Genomic DNA, 24,476 nt, shown 5'->3' on the forward strand with positions numbered 1-24,476 from the left:
GACATTATTATTTTGACTGTTTTTGTAATTACACATAGTTGAGATATAGTTAACAGTTTTTGTTTTGTTTTTTTTTTCTTTTTACTACTGCACATGTGGCATATGGAAGTTCCTAGGCTAGGGGTCAAATTGGAGCTGCAGCTGCAGGCCTGTGCCACAACCCCAGCAACACTGGGTCTGAGCCACATCTGAGACTTACACCACAACTTGCAGCAACACCAGATCCTTAACTGAGCGAGCCCGCATCCTCTCAGACACTATGTCAGGTTCTTAACCCACTGAGCCACAGTGGGAACTCCTGTTTACAGTTTTATAAAATGTTAGAATTTGTCCTTTTTAAAAAAAAAACCCGGAAATGAAAAAGTAGATAAAAATTGATTTTATTCTTCAGGTGAAAGTTATTTTTTAAATAGCCACCATAGCAAATGTTATAACTTACTGAATGAAGTATTATATGGTTTTTGTCTTTTTTGGCTGCTCTTGCAGCTTGTGAAAATTCCTGGGCCAGGGATCGAGCCTGTGCCAAAGCAGTGACCCAAGCTGATGCAGTGATCATGCCAGATCATTGACCAGCTGTGCCAAAGGAAAATTCCATAAGTGAAGTTGTTTTGGGAATACTTCATTTTGTAGATCACAGGAAGAAATGTTGGTACTTTCAAAGAAGTAATTTGAATCACTGCTTGACAATAATAGCATGGTGAAATGCGTCTTTGTGTGTTTTGTTTATAGCACATCTTCATTACCTCCACTAGACTGGCCTTTACCAACTCATTTTGGACAGTGTGAACTGAAAATAGAAGTGCAGCCTAAAACTCACCATCGAGCCCATTATGAAACTGAAGGTAGCCGAGGAGCTGTAAAAGCATCTACTGGGGGACATCCTGTTGTGAAGGTATGAGATTTGGTATTTTGTAGATATCATACAGCTGTTAATGAAAGAGTCTATTCAGTCAGGTACTATTGAGCCCAAAGAGAAAATTTTCAGACCTAGAAATCTTCTATTGAGGTTTTGTCTCCTTGTCGATATAGCAGCATTTCTGCATTGAGGTTTTTCTTTTTTTTGTTATTTGTTTGTTTTGTTTTGGCTAGGTTAAAAGATATTCTTCCTGGACTGACTCTCCAGCTGGTTAAACTCTGGGGAAAGAAGATTATAATGCTCAATAGTTGTTTTATGATTTAAAAAATGACTGTGTTGTTTATATGTACAATACATGCTTCTTTAAAATCGAAATAATACAGAAAACTAGAGCAAATAAAACAATAAATTAGCTAAAATCTAAATTCCTCAGATAACATTTGATTCATATTCCAAGTAGGAGTTCCCTGATGGCATAGTGGGTTAAGAATCCCATGGTGTCACTACTGTGGTGCAGGTTTGATTCCCGGCCTGGGAACTTCCATATGCCACAGATGTGGCCAAAAAGAAAATATCTGATTCCCTGTTTAAGGGGAGACTAACACTTTGGATATTATCAATATCATCAATGTTTTATATTCTCCCTGTGAGTGACATTTTTTTCTAATTTCCTTTCTTTTTTCTTTTTCTTTTTTTTTTTCCGTTTTTGGCCTCTCTGAGGCATATGGAGTTCCTGGGCCAGGAGTCACATCCGAGCTGTGGTTGTGACCTCCACCACAGCTGTGGCAATGCCGGATCCTTTAACCTGCTGTTCTGGGCTGGGGATTGCACTTGTGTCCTTGGCACTGCAGAGATGCTGTCGATCCAACTGAACCATAGCAGGAACTCCTAACTTGTTTCTTAAAGAAATAAATCATTCATTATACTTGAAATTACTGATTTAACCAGAGTATGTTTGGATGTTGATAGTTCCTTTTAGTTTCCCAGTGCATATGATGCTCCCTTTCAAATTGAGATTCTTCCCTACTGCAAGGAAAATCTACATTATGTATCTATATACATTTCCTATTCCATTTGTTTTGTCCTTTACTTCAGAGACTCCAATTGCTCCTCAGATCTTGACTTGTCTTTGTCCATCCTCCATATCTATGTTCTTTTCTCTGGATATTTTAATGTCTTTTTAAATCATTTATTGTGATTTTTTTTTTTTTTTAAGACTTCCTTTTTTTTTTTTTTTTTTTGGTCTTTTTGCTATTTCTTGGGCCGCTCCCGCGACATATGGAGGTTCCCAGGCTAGGGGTCAAATTGGAGCTGTAGCCACCAGCCTATGCCAGAGCCACAGCAACGCGGGATCCGAGCCGCGTCTGCAACCTACACCACAGCTCACGGCAACGCCGGATCGTTCACCCACTGAGCAAGGGCAGGGACCGAACCCGCAACCTCATGGTTCCTAGTCGGATTTGTTAACCACTGCGCCACGACGGGAACTCCGATGTTTTTGATATATTTGTCACTTGCTGCTTCTTTTTTTTTTGGTGGGGAGTGTCAAACCTGTGGCATTTGGAAGTTCCTGGCACAGCCACAGCAACACCAGATCTGACCTGTCTGCAGCCTACGCTGGCAGCTCAAGGCAACACTGGATCCTTAACCCATGGATCCTTAACTCAGTGAGCGGGGCCAGGGAATGAACTCTCATTCTCATGGATTCAGGTTGGGTTTGAACTGCTGAGCCACATCGGGAACTCCCTGTCACTTGCTGTTTCTAATTTAGCTTTTAGATCTGCGACTGTGTTTTGAATTTTAGAAGCAACGCTGTGTGGTTATGTTGTGAGCTACAAGGGAAGTCCTTGATTTTTGTTTGTTTTGTTTTTGTCTAAAAAGGACTGCACTCGTGGCGTATGGTAGTTCCCAGGCTAGGGGTCACATGGCAGCTACAGCCGCTGGCCTATGCCACAGCCACAGCAACGTGGGATCCAAGCTGCATCTGTAACCTACACCACAATGTCGTATCCTTGACCCACTGAGTGAGGCAAGGGATTGAACCTGCATCCTCATGAATACTAGTCAGGTTTATTTCCACTGCAGTACAACAGGAACTCCGGAAGTCCATGTTTTGAATTTTAATTTGGTTCCTTGGCTCCACTTTCCAGTCATTTGATATTTTATCACTTTATTGGTCTCATGGTTTATGTTATTTTATTTTATTTTTATTTTTAGGGCTGCACCCACAGCATATGGAAGTTCCAGGTGTGGAGTCAAATCAGAGCTACCGCTGCCAGCCTATATCACACCCACAGCAACACTGGATCCGTGCTGCATCTGCGACCTACACCACTGCTCATGGCAGTGCCGGATCCTTAACCCACTGAGCAAGGCCAGAGAGTGAACCGGCATCCTCATTGATACTAATTGGGTTTGTTAACCACTGAGCCACAGGGGGAATGGTCTCATGATTTATTGAATTTATATTGTTCAAATTTTTAGTGTGGAACACTCACCAGACTCTGTTTCTGGGTTTTCTTCTATGTGTGTGTGTTGAGCGAAGGCTTTGTTTTCATTTTTATTCTATTTTTCAATTGTCTTTAGCATAATTTCTTATTTTTTTCATTAAGTAAAAACAAAAACAAAAACTGTATATTATGGTTGCCTAATTGCCATGTCTTTTCCTCCCATTTTGTTTGAGAGGTCTGTAGCCTGAGGTGGTTGGGGCAAAAAGGTAGAGAATTAGTTAGGATAGGCCTGGTTGGGTTTGGCTCAGGAGAGTGGACAATATCATGTGTACTCCCAGTACTCTCATATGTATCATATTTTCATGAGCTTTGCTTGTTCCTCTAGTATAACACAGAGTTCTGGAAGGTGGTAAGCACTCCGACCTTTTTTGTCTCTGCCAGAGGCCCTGCAGCAGAACATAGGATCTTTTCTTCTTGAGGGATTATTTTTTCCTTGACTTTCCTTAGAGCTGCCTACTTTGATCTACTCTACAAATTAGTTAGCATTCTATGCTATTTTATTTTCCCACTTTATTACTTTTATTCGATTAATTTGTTCTTTAATTTTATTTACTCACTTTTCCTTATTACTGTTCCTGGTGGATGAAGGTAGGATTTGATTAGCAGCTTTCTCATACTGTATAAGAATCTTCTGTTTCACACTCCTTACCACCTTCTTCCCCTTTTGAAATTTATAACTCAAAGTTGTTCTTTGTTTGGCTATTATTGGTAGATTTTTGGCTGTTTGTTAACCCACACACACATACATTTTGTTTATTTTTTATTTTTTTGTCTTTATTTAGGACCACACCCGTGGTATGGAAATTTCCGGGCTAGGGGTCAAATCAGAGCTGCAGCTGCTGGCCTGAGCCACAGCCACAGCAATTTGGGATCCAAGCAGCATCTTCGACCTATGCCTAAGTGTGCGGCAGTGCTGGATCAGATCCTTAACCCACTGAGCAAGGCCAGTGTTCTGACCCACATCCTACTGGATATAGTCAGGTTCTCAACCCGCTGAGCCACAATGGGAACTCTGACATTTTGTTTATTTTGTTAGGTATTAGAGGAAGAAGATTGTGATACTACCTTATTCCATCATCTTTATCCAAAAGTTCTTTTGTTTCTCTATCAAGAGAAAAATAAGCATTGCATGATGAGAGCAGATCATCTCAAATTGGAAATGAATCTTTCCTGAGTATACATACTCTACCACACTTGCAGGGTTGTATGCTTTGTATGGAATATTCAATTTGTGTGTACTAACTTCTGAAAGCACATTTTTTCCGCTCACAGAGGTGACCCTTCTCTGGGAACTAAGATGAATATTTGTAATATTTCTTTGCTATTCTAAGAATTTTTTTGTTTGTTTGTCTTTTGTTGTTTTAGGGCCGCCCCTGCGGCATATGGAGGTTCCCAGGCTAGGGGTCTAATGGGAGCTGTTGCTGCCTGCCTACACCGGAACCACAGCAACGTCAGATCTGAGCTGCGTCTGCGACATACACCACAGCTCACGGCAACACCGGATTCTTAACCTGCTGAGCGAGGCCAGGGATTGAATCCGCAACCTCATGGTTCCCAGTCGGATTCCTTTCCTCTGCGCCACAACAGGAACTCCTATAAGAATTTTTTAATACTCAGAAAAAAGGAAAGCATCAATTGCCATTTCAGACCAGATCATCATGCATAAGAGTGGTGTGCTTGGTTCTTAAGACTGGGAAAAATGCCTGGATTTTGTTTTATATGTGCTTTTTTTTTTTTGATGTTGTATTGCTATAATTTCTCTGTCATTCTGTTCATTGACACTTGGTTTGTGTCCAATTTTGAACTATTAATGAATAAAGCTATTATATGTTTTTTTTTCCACACATAAATTTTATGGACAAAGCATTCACATTTTTTGGTATATGTTTATATGTCCAGGAGTGGAATTGCTGGTTTTTCAAAGGAGCTGTAACAGTTTTAACTTCTAACCAGTCATACATGAAAGTTCTAGTTTCTCACCAGTCCTCACCAGTACCAGCACTTGGTTGTTGGTCTTTTAATTTTAACCATTGTAGTAGTGTAAAGATATCACACTGGCTTTATTTTTTTTAATTTTTTAATTTTATTTTTAATTTTTTTTTGTCTTTTGTCTTTTTAGGGCCACACCGTGGCAATGGAGGTTCCCAGGCTAGGGGTCTAATCAGAGCTATAGCTGCCGGGCTACACCAGAGCAATGCCAGATCTGAGCTGCATCTGCGACCTACACCACAGCTCACGGCAACACCGGATCCTCACCCCACTGAGTGAGGCCAGGGATTGAACCCGCAACCTCGTAATTCCTAGTTGGATTCATTTCCACTGTGCCATGATGGGAACTCCTCACACTGGTTTTAAATTGTGGTTTCTTGATAACCAGTGGTGTTGAACATCTTGTCACATGTTTATCAGAGATTTGGTTGTTGTTGTTGTTGTTGTTTTGAAGTTTCTGTTCATATCTCTTGGCCAATTTTTAAGTTATCTTTTTCTTATTGATTTGTAGAGTTGTTAATATTTTGGATGTAAGTCCTTTGTCAGATACATGTATTGCAGATGAAATGTCTTTTCCTAGTCTGTTGCTTGCATTTTCACTTTATTTTTTTCCTTCTGTCTTTTGTCTTTTTAGGGCCGTGTCCTTGCCATATGGAGGTTCCCAGGCTAGGGGTGTAATTGAAGCTATAGCTGCTGGCCTACACCACAGCCACAGCAATGCTGGATCCAAGCTGAGCATTCAACCTACACTACAGCTCATGGCAACATCAGATCCTTAACCCACTGAGCAAGGCCGGCATGGAACCTGCAATCTCATGGTTCCTAGTCGGATTTGTTTCTGTTGCGCCATGATAGGAACTCTTTTTTTTTTTTTTTTTGTCTGCATTTTCACTTTCTTAATTGTGTCTTTTTGATAAAGGGAAGTTTTTAATTTTAATGATGTTCAAATTATCAGTTGTCTTTTTCATGAATCGTGCTTTTGTATCTTTTCAAGAACCTTTGCTTACTCCAAGGTTATGAGGATAGCTTCCTGTGTTTTGTCCTGGAAGCTTTATTGCTTTACCTTTTACCTATAGGTCTTTGCTCTATCTTAAATTAATTTTTGTATATGAAATAAAGGTAAAGATTAAGATTTTTTTTTCCTTATGGATAGAAGTTGACCCAGTACCATTATTGAAAAGCCCATAATTTTTCTACTGTACTACATTGGTCCTTTGTCATAAATCAGGTGGCTGGACATTTAAATGTGACTCTTAACTCTTCTTTCTGTGCCATTGGTCTCTTTGGTCTGTCTTAGTACCATCACTACCTTGTCTTAATTACAATGGCTTTATAGTAAATCTTGATATTTGGTAGTGTGGGTCTTCTTTTTTTTAAGGTTGTTTTGGCTATTCTAGTTCCTTTGCATTATTGTATGAATTTTAGAGTCAGTTTGTCAATCTCCACCCCACTCCCACCCCCAATCCCATTTAAGCAACACCATGCTGGGATTTTGATGAAGATTACGTAAGAGTTGGGATTCCCATTGTGGCTCAGTGGGTTAAGGATTGGGCATTGCCGCAGGCTGTGGTGTGGTTCTAAGATGTAACTTGGATCTGGCGTTGCTGTGGCTGTGATGTAGCCTGGCAGCTGCAGCTCTGATTCTGCCCCTAGTCTGGGAACTTCCACATGCTGCAGGTGCAATCCTAGAAAAGAAAAAGAAGAAAAAAAAGATTACGTAAGAGTTTTATAGTTTAGTCATACATTTAGTTCTTTTCTCCATTTGGGTTAATTTTTGTTAGGTAGGGTCCAACTTTATTCTTTTGCATGTAGGTAACCAGTTTTCCCAGCATCATTTGTTGAGAAAACTGTCTTTTCCTCATTGAATGGTCTTGACATTGTTGTCAGATATCATTTGACTATATGTGCAAGGGTTTATTTCTAGGCTCTCTTCTCTATTCCATTGATTCCTAATGTCTGTCTTTTTGCTTGTCCCATAGTGTTTTGATTATGATAGCTTTATAGTAAGTTTTGAAATCTGAAAGTGTCATCTAGCTTTGTTCTTTGTTTTTAAAGATTGTTTTGGCTGTTTAGGGTCCTTTGAGATTGTATATGACTTTTTTTATTTATATGGCTGCACCCATACCATATTGGAGGTTCCCAGGCAAGGGGTTGAATCGGAGCTGCAACTGCCAGCAATACCAGATCTGAGCCATGTCTGTGACCTATACCACAGCTCACGGCAATGCCAGATCCTTAACCCACTGAGCAAGGCTAGGGATCAAATCTGTGTCCTAATGGGTACTAGTCAGATTGTTTCCACTGAGCCACAATGGCAACTCCTGTATATTACTTTTTTTGGTCTTTTTTTAGGACCGCACCCACAGCATATGGAGGTTCCCAGGCTGGGGTCAAATCAGAGCTGCACCTGCCAGCCTACACCACAGCCACAGCAATCCCAGATCCAAGCTGCGTCTGAGACCTACACAACAGCTCATGGCAACGCCGGATCCTTAACCCACTGAACAAGGACAGGGGTCAAACCCTCGTCCTCATGGATACTAGTCGGGTTTGTTACAACTGAGCCACAACTAAGACTCCTATTTTTGGCTTTTTGATTATTGTAGGCTGTTTCTTTGCCAAGATCAACCTGAAGTATAAACTTAAAGTCTTCTCTGTTTTTTTCTGAGCCTTTCCTTGGGCATGAATGATTATTTTCTAACTTTCCTCATAAATGGACCGTTTTTTAAACAAAATATCCTAGTCTTTAATGTTCGGCTTCCATAAGGGGAAAAAGAAAAATGAGGTAGGGGTGCCAGCACTTTAAGTCTCCTGGAAGTCACTTCATCCAGAGGGGATGGGGTGTACACCAGTGGGGAAGGTGCAACAGCAATGGCTGCTCACCTCTTTGTCTCCGTCTTTATTGTCAGAAGCAGCAGTCAGTACAGTCAGTAGTCAGAGAATAGATCCCTGACATTTAGAGGATGAGCTTCTTTTTGTTTTTATTATTATTATTATTATTATTATTTTCTTTTTAGGGCTGCACCTGCAGCATATAGAAGTTCCTGGGCTGGGGGTTGAATCGGAGCTGCAGCTGCTGGCCTACACCACAGCCCTGGCAACCCCAGATCTGATTTGCATCTGTGATCACAGCTCATGGTTACGCTGAATCGTTAACCCACTGAACGAGGCCAGGGATTGAACCCACATCCTCATGGATACTAGTCAGGTTCTTAACCCGTGGAGCTACAACAGAAACTCCAAGAGGACAGGGCTTTTTTTGCCCTTTCTGATTACCGTAAGCTGCACAGGAACATGACACATGACAACGCATGGGGGATGGGTTGCTGCTACTGTGTTAATAGCGGAAGTTAACTGCAGTTAACTCTCCAGGCCTTTCTCTGGGAATTGTAAGCCTTCAGTAGATTCTGAAGGTTTGAAAAAGCTACATGAGACAGATTCTGCCAGTGCAGTTGTTGTCAAAGTGAGGAGACTGATGCTTTTTCCTCTGCCATCTTTCCAGAATCCTATCTTAATCTTTATATCTTATATTTCTTCTTTTTGTCTTATTGCATTGACTAGCTCCCCTAGTACACAGTCAAATTAAAGTGGTAGGCATTGTCTTTTTCCCAAACTCAGTGGAAAAGCCTTCATAATTGTGCCATTAAGTGATTTGTTAGGTATAGACTTTTGGTGGGTTTTTTCCTTTCAGATTAAGGGTGTTTCTTTATCCTAATTTGCCAGCACGTTTTTATTTCTGTTTTTTGTTTATTTTAAATCACAAATAGGTGTTGGGTATTATCACTTTTTCTTGCAGAAATGTCTTCTATCTGAAGAATGTTAAAAAAAAGGTGTATAGTCATTGTCTACTTTTTAAAAAAATTTTATTATAGTTGATTTACAGTGTTCTGTCAGTTTCCCATTGTCTACTTTTTTTTTTTTTTTTTTTTTTTTGGTCTTTTGTTGTTGTTGTTGCTATTTCTTGGGCCGCTCCCGCGGCATATGGAGGTTCCCAGGCTAGGGGTTGAATCGGAGCTGTAGCCACCGGCCTACGCCAGAGCCACAGCAACACAGGATCCGAGCCGCGCGTCTGCAACCTACACCACAGCTCACGGCAACGCCGGATCGTTAACCCACTGAGCAAGGGCAGGGACCGAACCCGCAACCTCATGGTTCCTAGTCGGATTCGTTAACCACTGTGCCACGACGGGAACTCCTACTTCTTACTTATATTTTCTATAATCTGATGAATTCATAGATGGAGAGTACAAAGTAGAAATGAATGTTCTTTTATTATCAAATTGGGCTGATAGATGAAAGATAAGAGTCTTTTTTTTTTTTTTTTTTTTTTTTTGTCTTTTTGCCTTTTCTAGGGCCGCTCCCATGGCATGTGGAGGTTCCCAGGCTAGGGGTCTAATTGGAGCTGTAGCTGCCGGACTACGCCAGAGCCACTGCAACGCCAGATCTGAGCCGCACCTGCGACCTACACCACAGCTCACAGGAACACCGGATCATTAACCCACTGAGCAAGGCCAGGGATCAAACCCGCAACCTCATGGTTCCTAATCAGATTTGTTAACCACTGCTACATGATGGGAACTCCGAAAGATAAGAGTCTTTCATCTCTTTTAATAGTTTATGGTTAAGAACTATAGAATTATAAAGTCCTATTTAGAAACGTCTTCCAAGTTCCCAGTGGTTTTTTGGGTTTTATACATTCCACAATATTTTTAATGTGGTGAGAGTAAAAAATTTCTTTAGTGCCTTCAGAATGTACAGACACAATTGAGAAGTAGATGCAGTTTAATCTAAAACAAAAATAACTTGTTTACTTATTGCTAGGAAATTAATCTTTAATAAAGTTAACTGTATAATATATATGAAGCTGTTGAAAAATACCACCTGCCTTCTAGCCAACTAATAACCCTTTCTTTTATTGAAGGTAAATAATCTTATTTATTAATATGGTCTGTAAATATGGTCTGTAATACATTCAGAGTAGTTTGTTTCTGTAGCTGGAGATTCAGGGAGGGGAGTGGAATCAGACATGTTTCCTATAGTTCAGTGAGATTTGCAAATGAGATAATAACAAGAGTATGGTAAAAGTTTAATGGAGGAAATTCAGATCTCTATGAGAGCAGATAGGGACCTGAAACCCAGATGTAGAGGGTGAATCAGGCTGAGGAACTTTTATGTGCCATGGGCACAGCCAAAAAAGAAGTGGGGAGAGGGAGGGAAAAAGGAAGGAAGGAAGGATACACAACATTATTTCATTTGTCCAAAAAGTATTAGTATTTTAGGAATTATTGAAATATTTTATTCTTGTTTTTCAAAATGTAAAAATAATGTAAATTTTTAATTAACATAGGGAATGACAACTTTATTTAAATAACAGATATACTGCTTGTCAAAGTTCCTGTTGTGGCACAGTGAGTTCAGAATCTGACTATGGTGGCTTGTGTCACTGTGGAGGTGCAGGTTCATTCCCCAGCCTGGTGAAGTGGGTTAAAGAATCTGGTGTTGTCGTGGCTGCAGCCGAGGTCTCAGCTGTAGCTCAGATCTACTGGGAATCAGCTCAGTTGATTGTGGTTCAGCTGCTATAGGAATGTAAAATGGTAAAGCCATTCTGGAAAGTAGTTTGTCCCTGGCCCAGGAGCTTCTATATGCCATGTGTTTGACCATAGAAACAGACAAACAAAAAACAAATATACTGCTTATGGACCAAAATGAATGTTCTTTAAGAGCTTTTACATTGTCTTTTTAGCAAATGATGCTGGAGCAATTAGACATCTAAAAGCAAAAAGATAAATCTTAGCCTAAACCTCACATCACATACAAAAGTTAATTCAAGATGGAATTGTGAATTTAAATGTGAATTATAAAACCATAAAACTTTTAGAAAGAAAACGTAGGAGAAAGTCATTCGAACCTCAAGCAATGAGAAAAGTTCTGGGACATGATACCAAAAGAAGAAAAAACTGATAAATCAGACTAAATCAAAATTTAAAAGTTTAGCTCCGTGAAAGATCCTATTAAGAGAACGGGAAAGACAAGCTGTAGACAGGGAGAAAACGTTTGTAAACCACATATCTGATAAGGATCTTGTATCTAGAATATATAAAGAACTCAAAACTCAACAGCGAAAAAGCAATTCAACTAGACATGAACAGACATTTTGCCAAGGAGGAGATAAGTTGGCAGATAAGCATGTGAAAAGATTTTCCACATCATTAGCCATTAGGAAAATGCAAATTAAAACCACAGTGAGATATACAGTATGCCTAGAAGAAGAGTTAAATAAAAAATATTGAAACATTAAGGTGCCAGGAAACTTGATCTCATCCAAACTGCTATTGGGAATGTAACATGGTAGAGCCATTCTGGAAAAATAGTTTGTCAAGTTCTTAAAAAACTAAACTTGCACTTACCATGTGATCCAGCAATTGCACTTGGCATTTATCACAGAGAAATAAATACTTATTCATACAATAACCTGTAAAGTTCATAGTGGCATCATTTTTCATAGTCAGAAATTAGACACAAGCAAATGGATGATAATTATTGTTAAATTCTGGTATGTAGTGCACGATCACTCAGCAGTAAAAAGAAAGAAATTGTTGATACATACATGGATGGTTTTCCATGGAACCATGGTTAGTGGAAAAAAGCACTCTCAAATGGTTAAATACTATGGTTCCATATATATATATATATATATAAAACATTCTCAAAATGGCAAAGCCGTAGATATGGAGACCAGATCAATGATTGCCAGGGAATAGGAACTCATTGAAGATTGTGAATGTAAAGTGGTAACAAGCACAAGAGAGTTCCTTTGTGGTAATGGAGGAGTTCTGGATCTTGACTGTTTTAGTGGTTACTCGAAATCTATGTATGGTAAGAAATTGCATAAAGCTACACACATTTTATTATGTACAGTGATAAGTTTTCTGAAGGAATAAATATTTTGAGTCTTATCCCAAAAGCTACTGAAATTTCAGATGGAGACTGTAGAATTTTTTTCATGACAAGACTTTGTATTTCATTATATACCAAGATCCATTTCCAGGTGATGGGTTTTTTTATATGATTTTGTTAAACGCACATTTTCAGTTTGAAGCAATTCATATTATGGAAACTTAATTTTTGTATGTTTAGTGTCTTCATTGTGCTGTGTTTCTGATATATTCAGATCCTATCCCCCCCCCCCAAGTAGAACTGATAACAAAACTCCTCTTATTGAAACTGTTCTAGTCTGTCCTATAGTGACCTTCGGGCTTTAATCCTCTGGCTTTAGTTAAATTAAGCAGGCACAGACCTTTGCTATGGAAATGATTCAGAAACATAACAAACAACTTGGCTTACTTTCTTCTACAGAGCAGAAGGTGGCCTAAAGAGAAGTATACTGATATAAGATGAGAGTTTTTAGAGAGTAGTGTTAACAGTGACAATAATTTGTTTATTGCCTATAACATAATGCTCCTCTGGAAATGAGATGAAATGATAGTCTGATTAATTTATCTGCTGTTCTTTTAAAATCCATGAGATGGCAAAGGAGAAGACCTAGTTTTCTTATGCTATAGTATATGTGCTTGGAGCAGATGTTGACTGAGTATGTGTTATGAAATATATTTCCTTTGAAATCTTATATGTGTGGTTACCTCCCCCCATCACTGGTTCATTTTACTATCAAAGTATAAAGGACAGGTGGCTTATGTCTTTGCCAAGCTGGTATTAATTTGAGTCATCTAATATGACTAGGTTACTTTGGAATATAGTACTTACTGGTATGTTATGTGATATTTGAGTAACTTAATAGATAGCAATAAAATTTTTAGTTTGTATTTTCTGTTTTAGATTTTATTGCTTCATTTTGAACAGCTACTGTAGTGGCTATAATTCTTATTTAAACAATTCTATTGACTAACCTTTTGTGTTATTTTGCTCCACCAAATTATACTCTCTCATTTCAAAATTCATTCATTTAGCATTGATTAAATGCCTGTACTACTAAGCTCTGGAGATAACAAGATAGACAGTGTCTCCTTCACAGTACTTTGAGGCAAATGATAAAATTGTTTGTATCTCTTCCTCCACTATATGGAGGAGTTGGTTCCATAAAATAATTTGTTTAGTACAGGATTAAACATGAACAATCAACAAGTATAGCAGAAAGAAATTGGCTAATCACACGAGTTTGAGATAGTTTCTTAATCTTTTTAGCTTCAGATCTTTCATCTGTAAGCTGGAAAAAATGATATGTACGCCACAGGAGTTTTAGAATTAAATGAACTAATATAAGTTAAAGTATATCACTACTCTCTACCTTCTACTTTTTCACCTCTGTGTACAAATGTGGATGACTCTCATTCTCCATTATCACTTACCCCTTCTGCCACTATACAAACCAAAAGGGAAAAATAACTGAACTTTATTTGTGGGCATATGCACAAATACGCCCACACTTTTACTGGTTCTTCTTTAGTTACTGATCTGTATAGGCTTTTTTTTCTCTTTGCTGTAATCATGTTGGCATTTTATTTTTTTTATGGAATATTTTCCATTCAATTAAAGCTTTAAAATTTATTAACTTGTTTATACCAAAATATGTAAAAAGAAATCACAACTGAAAATATTGATAGATTCCTTAAACACACAAATTTAAATGTTTACAGAAAACTGCAACTTCCAGTTAAATATACTAGATTAAACATGTGTTTACCCTCTTTAGACATTCAGTAGGTATGACTTAAGCTTGTTGGTTGGAGAGAAAAAAAAAAACATTAAATAAGAAGCACAAATCATTTTACACTAAAGAATCTTGGAAAGGCTCACTGGTTTGAGATACAGGTGCCTCTGAATGTGAGGTGAGGCTGAAAACAGAAGCATTGGTTGAAGGTCTACAAAAGAAGCAGTTAAACTTCCCAGATGTTTCTCTCTTATGTGGTTTAACCAAGCGTTAACTTCTTTTTTTTTTTTTTTTTTTTTTTTTTTTTTGTCTTTTGTCTTTTTTGTTGTTGTTGTTGTTATTGTTGCTATTTCTTGGGCCGCTCCCGCGGCCTACACCACAGCTCACGGCAACGCCGGATCCTTAACCCACTGAGCAAGGGCAGGGACCGAACCTGCAACCTCATGGTTCCTAGTCGGATTCGTTAACCACTGTGCCACGACGGGAACTCCAAACCAAGCGTTAACTTCTGAGTTACCTTAGGAGAATACTGGAGATTTATTCTTTAGAGGGTGTGAAATAGAAATTTTAGGTTCTAGAATAACTGAAGGCAGGGTTTGAGAATTTGTACAGAAAAATGAGGTGGGGATGGAATGGGAGGCATAATGGAAGTCTTTATAGTGAACAGGGTGACCTCTGACCACTCTTGATTCTTAACTCCTAAGATGCTTGCAATAGGTTTATCTTCCCTATGAGAGCCTGGAGGATTTGCTTTTAGGTAGACTGGTCCAAGATAAAATACCTTTGTGCCTCTTGACTTATGTATCTTCTAGACTGGTGGTCCTCAGCCATATCAGACCCAACTCCGCCCTTTTTTAATTTCGAACAAATGTTTTGTAATACTCTATTTACCTGGAATGGAAATGCAAAGACAATATACCAGCCTACACCTATAGGAGTTCCCATTGTGGCACAGCAGAAATGAATCTGACTAGGAACCATGATGTTGCAGGTTTGATCCCTGGCCTCAGTGGGTTAAGGATCGATCATTGCGATGAGCTGTGGTGTAGGTCGCAGATCTGCGTTGCTGGGGCTGTGGTGTAGGCCAGCAGCTGTAGCTCTGATTTGACCCCTAGCCTGGGAACCTCCATATGCCATGGGTGTGGCCCTAAAAAGCAAAAAATAAAAAAACAAAACCAAAAATACTTAGGCCTATAATTTTAAAAATATCAACATAGGAAATCCCTGGTAGCTCAGCAAGTTAAGGATCTTGCATTGTCACTGCTTGGCTTGGGTCACTGCTATGGCATGGGTTCAATCCCTGACCTGGAAACTTTCACATGCTACAGCCAAAAATAAAATCAATATAATGCTTTAATATTAAGAGGAAATAAACTTAGAAAACCAAACTATAACAAAATGTTATGTTTCAAAATGAAAAGTCTTGATAATGACTGTAGAAAACACCATGGAGTAGTTAGATCCTTGGATCTTCAGTATCACTGGGGTGTTGCAAGGCACAAAAAGGCAAGATTGTTGATCAGCAACCCAAATCTCACAAGTGAGTGAATGACATTACTGGCAATGACATGATATTCTGAAATGATGAACTCTTGCTAAAGTTTTTCTCAATTTACATGGTAGTTGCATTTGTGAAAAATTCATATGTGTTAGGTTCCAGGTTTGTAAACTTTTCTGTATATATGACTATATATGATAGTTCTGAAGTTATGTGCAACGTAGGCTAATTCTACTCTTTGAAGAACGAATGATTATCTCATGCATTGGTAGGAATTTGAATCTGAGTCCCCTTTTCATTAAATGCCTGTAGTGCAACTCACTCATCATGTTGCCATACTCATTCATTTATAAATTGTGGCTGTTTTTTTTTTTGTTTTGTTTTTTTTTTTGTCTTTTTGCCTTTTCTGGGGCTGCTCCCATGGCATATGGAGGTTCCCAGGTTAGGTGTCGAATCGGAGCTGCAGCCACCAGCCTACACCAGAGTCACAGCAACGCAGGATCCGAGCCGTGTCTTTGACCTACACCACAGCTCACGTCAACACCGGATCCTTAACCCACTGAGCAAGGGCAGGGGTCGAACCCACAACCTCATGGTTCTTAGTCGGATTCATTAACCACTGACCCACGATGGGAATTCCATATTGTGGCTGTTTTTGTGTAAGCTGGCAGAGTAGTTAAGATAGAGAACATACTGGCACTCTCATCGCTTCACACTGCTGCTCAGGCACTACAAATCACAGTGATGCAGTTAAAACTCAGTGGTGTTTCAGGTGCTGTGAGTATTGCTGTATGGAAACTTACATTGCATAAGCATCATGTCATCATGAAGTCAGCGTCATATTCATCATGTCAAAACAGAAAAGCAAAGAGGATTTCGAATGTCATCCTTCTAAAACACAGTAGACTGTGTATTATTTTGCTATGGCTAAGCTAAGACAATATATGTCTTATATAGCCTCATGTTCCTATCTAGGTGTTTCAGTGTTACCTTGAATACAGCATGACCAACATTGAAAACATTACTTATTGTCTTTATTCCAAACCTGTTCTAAATCAGTGACTTCTTCACTTTTTTTTTTTTTTTTTTTTTTTTTTTTTTAATGGCTGAACCTGTGACATATGGAAGTTATAGGGCTTAGGGGCTGAATCAGAGCTGTAGCCTACGCCACAGTACAGCACTGGATCCAAGTTGCATCTGCACCCTGTGCCGCAGCTTATGGCAACACTAAATTCTTAACCCACTGAGCCAGGGCAGGGATCGAACCCGCATCCTCACAGTGACAATGCAATGTCAGGTCCTTAATCTGTGGAGCCACAATGAGAATTCCTTCACTTTTTTTATTTGCTAGTGATACCATCATTCTCCTTAGTAATAAAGTTCAGAACTTCTAATTTCTTTGTACCTTTCTCTTAATTATTGTCTTTGTAGTCAGTTACAAAAATCTCTTTAGGGTCTCATAAGAAAGATTTATTTTATTAATCCTTCTTCATTCCTATTTTCTATTTATGTTCTAATTTCTACCCTTGTTTAAACTTCAGTATACATGGTTTTAATGCTTCAGCCTCTTAGCTGATTTCCATATTTACTTTCTTCTCTTCTTCACAGGGCCTTAATTCCTTTTTATCATGTGCTTCCTATAGCATGTATTATTATTATTATTAAATTTCTGCTTTTTAAGGTCTTAACTAGTTCCTTAAAATTTAATACATGCTACTTTGTTCTTTATCTTAATATCACCTATAAAATACTGACTGAGGCAATGATATTTAATATAGATATTTCCATAATGGATCCTAAATAAAAAGAGGAAGAGTAGAGTAGTTAACAAGACAGTTTCTGCCTTTTTGGAACTTATGTGGTACTTATGTGGAATTAGATATAAACAAATATATAAAATACTTTTCGATAGTGATAAATACTATGAAAAATAGTAAAACAGGACAAGGAGAGATACGGTATTTTAGATAGGGTGGTTTTCTCTGAGGAGCTGACCTTTGAGTGTGGAGCTGAAGGAGTGAGGTAATAAGATCAGAGGGAAGAATATTTCAGAGCAATGAAATATTAAGTGTGAAGATCTTGAGGTTAGGAATGAACTTGAATGGTTCATGCAGTAAGGCCAGGCTGGTCAGAGCAGACTGTGGGAAGGGAAAGAGTAGGAGACAGTAAGGCAGCAAGTTAGCCAGGGCCCAGATCACAGAGGACTTGTAAGTCATCATGGGGGATTTGAATTTAGTTCTGAGTGTGGAAGGAAGCCATTAGAGTGTTCTGAGCAGGGAGGTAAAGTTACAAGTTTGTTCTGGCTCCTGGACAGATTGGCTATCAGAGGGCAAGAGTAAGCCTGCAATGTCCAGGCTTTATTTGCTTCTCTATAAATGTTACAGCACTGAAAACCATCTTGGGTAAATTATGTTATCTGATAATAGGCAAAAGTCTTCATGTCCTTTCCCGGGTAGAGTAGGATAATCAATGAATTATGATGTTGCTTGGTTACGAACTCCACCATAAAGCTAAGGATGGGCAAGTGGGGGAGTAAAGCACTTGCTTGAAGGACTATATAATTGAATAAAACTCCTTCTAGACATTTGAAGCTCTCACTAGCTTCCATACTTAGAATCTGGATGCACGCTAATAGCTAACATTTGTTGGCTACATGCCAGACACTGTACTAGGCACTCTGTATTTGAAATCATGTGCCAGGATACTTTATAAACCATAGTACAGAAACAGAAGAGAATTTCTTTAAGGTTTTTCGGTAACATAAAATCTCAGGTTTGGAAGCTGTGTGGCCTAGAACATTGTCCAGCCACCCAACCCAGTTTTGCTCTCATGAAAATGTCACTGACACTGTGACTCACAACCACAACTTGCACAGATAGTGCTTAGGATTAGGCATCAGCAACTCTACCACTACTGCCTTAAAGAGCTGGACACCTCCTCCACTGTGCCTACTGAAAAATTAACTTTATGCAACCTACTTTATCACATTATGCTCTTCCCGATTCAATGAAGTAAAACAGCCACAGAGCAAATCTTGGAGGCACTTGGGGCCAAAAATAGTAGTGGGGATTGTTGAGAGAGATGTCTGAAGCTTGTAAGACTTCCACCAAGTGGAAGGAAGCCAGCCATAAAGCAGGGGAATCAGACTAAGACTGCAGTAAAGCCCAGAAAGCTTAAGAACCGTGACCTGACGAAAAATATAACATGCCCCTTTCTGGAGGTAAATATTTTCTACTTTAGTTCCTAGAGCGCTTTTATACAAAATGTCTAATATATGTTAAACAATACATACACACAAGAAAATGTTTCCCACAATAAAGAGAAGATAGTCAATACAGGCAGACCCAGGTATGGCCTAGCTCTAACTACATCTGTGTTGGAGTTATCAGAAAGAGACTTTAATATAACCATGGTAAAAATGCTAAACTATCTAGTAGAAAAAGTGAGCTAAATATGTGAAGAGATGGAGGAATTTCAGTAGAGACATGGAAAAAATTTTTTAATCAAAAAGTTCCCACTGTGGTGCAGTAGAATCCGTGGTGTCTTGGGAGCGCTGGGACACAGGTTTAATCCCCAGCCCCAGCACAGTGGGTTAAGGATCCAGTGTTGCCGCAGTTGCAGCATAGGTCACAATGTGGCTTGGACCTGATCCCTGCCCTGGGAACTCCATACACTGCCCCCCACCCCCCAAAAAGGGAAAATGATACACAAACAAAACTAGAGACCAATATCCCTAAACAGTATGAAGACAAAACTCAACAACTAGCAAACCTAACCCACAACACATTTAGAGGACTGTAGAGCATGACCAAGTGGGATTTATTTCAAATGCAGAAGGTGATTGAACATATGAAAATCAATCATTGTAATAAACCATATTAATAAAATGAAAGGGAAAAAACCACACACGATCATCTCAATTGACACAGAAAAGGCATTTTATAAAATTTAACAGCAGACTAGGAAAAGGGGGGAAAGTCCTTAACATGATTATCAAGATGAAGAGCCCACAGTTAACGTCATATTTGATGGTAAAAGACTGAAAGCCTTTCCCCTAAGATTAGGAACGAAACAATGCTTGCTTTCATCACTGCTGTTCAACATTTGTGATGAAAGTTCTAGCCAGAGCTATTAGATAATAAAAAGAAATAAAAGACATCCAAATTGGAAAGCAAGAGGTAAAACTATCTCTGTTAACAGAAAGCTGCTAGAGCTAATGAGTTCAGCGGAGTTTCAGGGTAGAGTGTCAATACACACCAATTGCGTTTTCTATGTACCAGTGATAAACAACTTGAAGAGGACATTAAGAAAGCGATTCCGGAGTTCCCGTCGTGGTGCAGTGGTTAACGAATCTGACTAGGAACCTTGAGGTTGCGGGTTCGGTCCCTGCCCTTGCTCAGGGGGTTAACGATCCGGCGTTGCCGTGAGCTGTGGTGTAGGTTGCAGACGCGGCTCGGATCCTGCGTTGCTGTGGCTCTGGCGTAGGCTGGTGGCTACAGCTCCGATTGGACCCCTAACCTGGGAACCTCCATATGCCGCGGGAGCAGCCCAAGAAATAGCAAAAAGACAAAAAAAAAAAAAAAAAAAAAAAAAAAAGCGATTCCATTTACAGTAGCATCTGAAAGCATTAAATACTTAGGAATTAATTTAACCAAGGAGGTGTAAGGCTTGTATGCTGAAAACTAAAATATTCCTAAAAGAAATAAATGGAAGGAGATAAGGTAAAAATAAAACCCAAATGTACATAAACAAGAATAAATAGACATCCCCCCATGTTTATGGAGAACATTCTTAAGAAATCAGTACTCCCCAAAGCAATCTACAAATTCATTGCAATACTTGCCAAATTCTAATAGCCCTTTTTACGCTTTTCGAGGAAAAGCGTATCTTTGAATTCACGTGGAGAAGTTCCTGTTGTGGCTCAGCTATAGCAAACCTGACTAGTATGCATGAGAACATGGGTTTGATCCCTGGCCCTGCTTAGTCGGTTGAAGATCCAGTGTAGGCTGGCAGCTGCAGCTTGGATTCAACCCCTAGCCTGGGAACTTCCATGTGCCATTGGTGTGGCCTTAACAAGCCAAAAAAAAAAAAAAAAAAAAAAAAAAATTTTGCGTGGGACCTCAAATAGACAAAACAATTCTGAAAAAAGAAGAATAAAGTTGGAGGACTCACTGTTCCTGACTTGTAACATGCTACAAAGCTACAGTATTTAAAACTATTGCACTGACATAAAGACAGACCAATGAAATGGAATAGAAAGCCCAGAAATAAGCCCTAATGTGTATGATCAATTCATTTTTGACAGGGAGCCACGACCATTCAGTGGGAGAAAGGACAGTCTTTTCAACAAATGGTACTAGGAAAGTTGGATATCCACATGCAAAATAATTAGTTCAATCCTTACCTTACATCATATACACAAATTAACTAGAAATGGACCAAAGACCTAAGTGTAAAACCTTTAAACTATAAAATTCTTAGAAGAAAACATTGAGGAAGCATTGGGTTTGATAGTGATTTTTTAAGTATGACACCTAAAGCACAGGTAACATAAGTAACAACTAATTAGACACCATCAAAACTAAAAAGCTTTTGTGTAGCAAAGGACACAACCAAGAAGATGTGGTGTTAACAGAAAGCTGCTAGAGCTAATGAGTTCAGCGCAGTTTCAGGGTAGAGTATCAATACACACCTATCTTCCTGTGGTTGGTGGTAGCTCATAATCTCATTTCAGTTATTTTAGCCTTAGGCTGCTTGGATCTGTCCTGTTCATGGATGGTTTACAGGTCAAAGATTAGGCAGAGTGTTAGGTATATATGATTTGGAAACCCACGCCCCCGGGCTGTCGCTTTTCTGGGATTTCCTTCTTACTTTCTCAAGGTTGTAACTGACCCAGACCCTGTCCTGTGTTCTTCAAGCCCTTCAGGCTATAGGTTTCTTTGGTAGTTTCAACCACACTGTGAAGCGTGGACTGTAGCTTTCCCCCAAGTTAAAATCCTTAAAAACAGGAAATATATCTTTTGTTACTCTCTTACATGTTGCAGTTTGATTCCAGTAACTGCTTGCTTTGGGGCTTTCCATCCTTTCAAGTTATTCTTTGTATTTGTTCCAGTTTGTAGTTACTCTCTGCATAATGGTGGGTCAGATGGGTGCTACTCAGCTATCAAACGGGACATGGAAGTCTCCCTAAATGCTTTAGGCTTAGTTTCTTTTAATTGCCTCCTTTCCTGTCATCTTTGTTTTTACCTCCAGCACTTCCTAATCATCACTCTTACTAATCCTGTGTAGCCATCTTAACCTCAGCAGTAGTGATGGGTAGGTACCAAGGAAAGTCAAGCAGCCTAGCTTGTTAAGTCAGTTTTGAATTAGGAGTTCCTGTCGTGGTGCAGTGGTTAACGAATCTGACTAGGAACCATGAGGTTGCAGGTTCGATCCCTGGCCTTGCTCAGTGGGTTGACAATCCGGCGTTGCCGTGAGCTGTGGTGTAGGTCGCAGACGCTGCTCGGATGCCCTGTTGCTGTGGCTCGGATGCCCTGTTGCTGTGGCTCTGGTGAAGGCTGGCAGCTGCAGCTCCGATTGGACCCCTGGCCTGGGAACCTCCATATGCTGCGGGAGCGGCCCGAAGTGTCTCTGATTTTAATAGCCCATTAGAAGACTTTGTGGAGTTCTTGTCCTGGCTCAGTGGTTAATGAATCTGACCAGGAACCATGAGGTTGCGGGATCGATCCCTGGCCTTGCTCAGTGAGGATCCGGTGTTGCTGTGAGCTGTGGTGTAGGTTGCAGACGCGGCTCTGATCTGGCGTTGCTGTGCCTCTGGTGTAGGCCGATGGCTCCAGCTCTGATTTGACCCCTAGCCTGGGAACCTCCGTATGCCATGGGAGTGGCCCCAGAAAAGGCAAAAAGACAAAAAAAAAAAAAAAAAAAAAAAAAGACTTTGCCACATACCCAAGTCTTTAGGTCTGGTCTGGATGGTTATTGTTGCCTGGAGCACAGAACCAGCATTTCTTTTGTATTCTCCACAGCACTGTGCCAAGACTTTTCAAAATTTCAGTTGATCTAGATTTTTTAATCCAAAAAACCCAACAAAAACCTTCATCCTTTTGTAAATTATTCCAGCATTATATAACTCAAAATATTTCTGAAATTTAGAGTGCTGTATGTACACTTACTACTTTTTTATTACCTTTTTGAAATAACACTTTATGTATCAGTAGTATATGATACAAATATAACAGACCTACTATTGTAAGCTTATTGTAAAATGCATGGATAATGAATTGTGTTTTTCTGTGTGTGTTCTTCCCAATTAGCTCCTGGGCTATAGTGAAAAGCCGATAAATCTACAGATGTTTATTGGAACAGCAGATGATCGATATTTACGGCCTCATGCATTTTACCAAGTCCATCGAATCACTGGGAAGACAGTTGCTACTGCAAGCCAAGAGATAATAATTGCCAGCACAAAGGTTCTGGAAATTCCACTTCTTCCTGAAAACAATATGTCAGCCAGGTATCTTAAAACATATCCCAAAGTGGACTTTTCTTTCTTTACCTAAAAGAGTTTTCAGAAGAAAAGTATATATACTTTTATAGTACAAAAGTAAAATAGGCATTGTTCTAAATTAACTGAGTAACATTATGTAAATAATTATAGAACATTTGCTAAGGTTGGTGCCATATTTCCATAAATAAAATTCAGTTCCTCTGAAGTTTATGACCAGGTAGTACCAGCCAAGCATCATGCTAGGTTATAGAACAAATATGAATTGATTTTTTCAAGTAGCTCACATTCTAATAGGGTAGAGAGTAAGTAAGCAACTGCTATACAATTATGATTAAGTTTCCTTAAGGAAAACTTTTTTTTTTTCTTTGCTTTTTAAGACTGCACCTGCTACAAATGGAGATTCCTAGGCTAGGGGTCGAATCGGAGCTGTAGCTGCCAGCCTACACCACAGCTCACGGAAACGCCAGATCCTTAACCCACTTATCAAGTCCAGGGGTCAAACCCACATCTTCATGGTTCCTAGTCGGATTTGTTTCTGCTGCACCACGACGGGAACTCTTCCTTAAGGAAAACTTTGACTCTACTTCCAGGTGTCCCATTTGACCCATTTCCAAATAAAATGAGGTGGCCAACTTCTGAATGAGAATATAAGAAGAGTTTTGTTTGTGTGGATTAATTAGGAATAGATATAGTAACTGTTATAAAACCCTGAAAGGCAGTGGCTTAAACAGCTAGAGGTTTAATTTTTCATTCCATAAAAAAAAGAAATACGCAGATAGGTATTTTGAGCTAGCATAGTAACTTCGTAAATCATTCGGGCTCCAAGCTCCTGTCTTTTCTTCTCTCCTCTTTTTAGCATGTGGTTTCTAGCCTCAGTGTTGCCTCGTGATCCACAATGATTGCTGGAGCTCTAGTTATCACAACTATAATCTTGGAAAGAATAGGAAGAATGACTAGGAGTAAGGGTAAAAGAGAACTTCTATCTGAGTCATACCTCTTTAAAGAACTTTCCCCAGAAATTTACCCGACGCCTTTACTACATCTCATTGATTATCCTTGTACATAAGAAAGACCCAGGTATGTTTTTTTACCTGAGTACATTACGACCTCTTAACAAAATAGGGATCTATTACTAAGAAAAACAGAAGAAAAGGAAATTTAGAAAGCGACTATTAATGTGTCACAACTAAGTGTATGAAACTTACTAGAGAAATTGGTTTAAATTATAAGTCCTTTTTTTTTTTTTTTTTTTTTTTAAATGGCCGCACCTGTGGCATATGTAAATTCCTAGGCTAGGGTTCAAATCTGAGCTGTAGCTGCCAGCCTACACCACATCCATGGCAATGCCAGATCCAAGCCACATCTTCAACCTACACTGCAGATTATAGCAACGCAGGATCCTTAACCCACTGAGCAAGGCCCGGGATTCACCCTCATGGATACTAGTCAAG

At 39.3% G+C, this 24,476-nt stretch overlaps 1 protein-coding gene across 8 annotated transcripts in view; it reads left to right on the forward strand.

Moving 5' to 3' along the window:
* The window catches only part of NFATC3 (nuclear factor of activated T-cells 3), a 139,975-nt gene that overhangs the window by 47,630 nt on the left and 67,869 nt on the right, over positions 1–24,476 (forward strand). For all 8 annotated transcript variants that reach the window (XM_021094122.1, XM_021094123.1, XM_021094124.1 and 5 more), the window contains exons 3-4: positions 730–892; positions 22,832–23,031. In XM_021094122.1, coding sequence (XP_020949781.1) covers positions 730–892; positions 22,832–23,031 — 363 coding nt within the window. The remainder of the gene's footprint in view (positions 1–729; positions 893–22,831; positions 23,032–24,476) is intronic.

The sequence above is a fragment of the Sus scrofa genome, chromosome 6 (genome assembly GCF_000003025.6).
Source record: "Sus scrofa isolate TJ Tabasco breed Duroc chromosome 6, Sscrofa11.1, whole genome shotgun sequence".
Lineage (NCBI taxonomy): Eukaryota > Metazoa > Chordata > Mammalia > Artiodactyla > Suidae > Sus > Sus scrofa.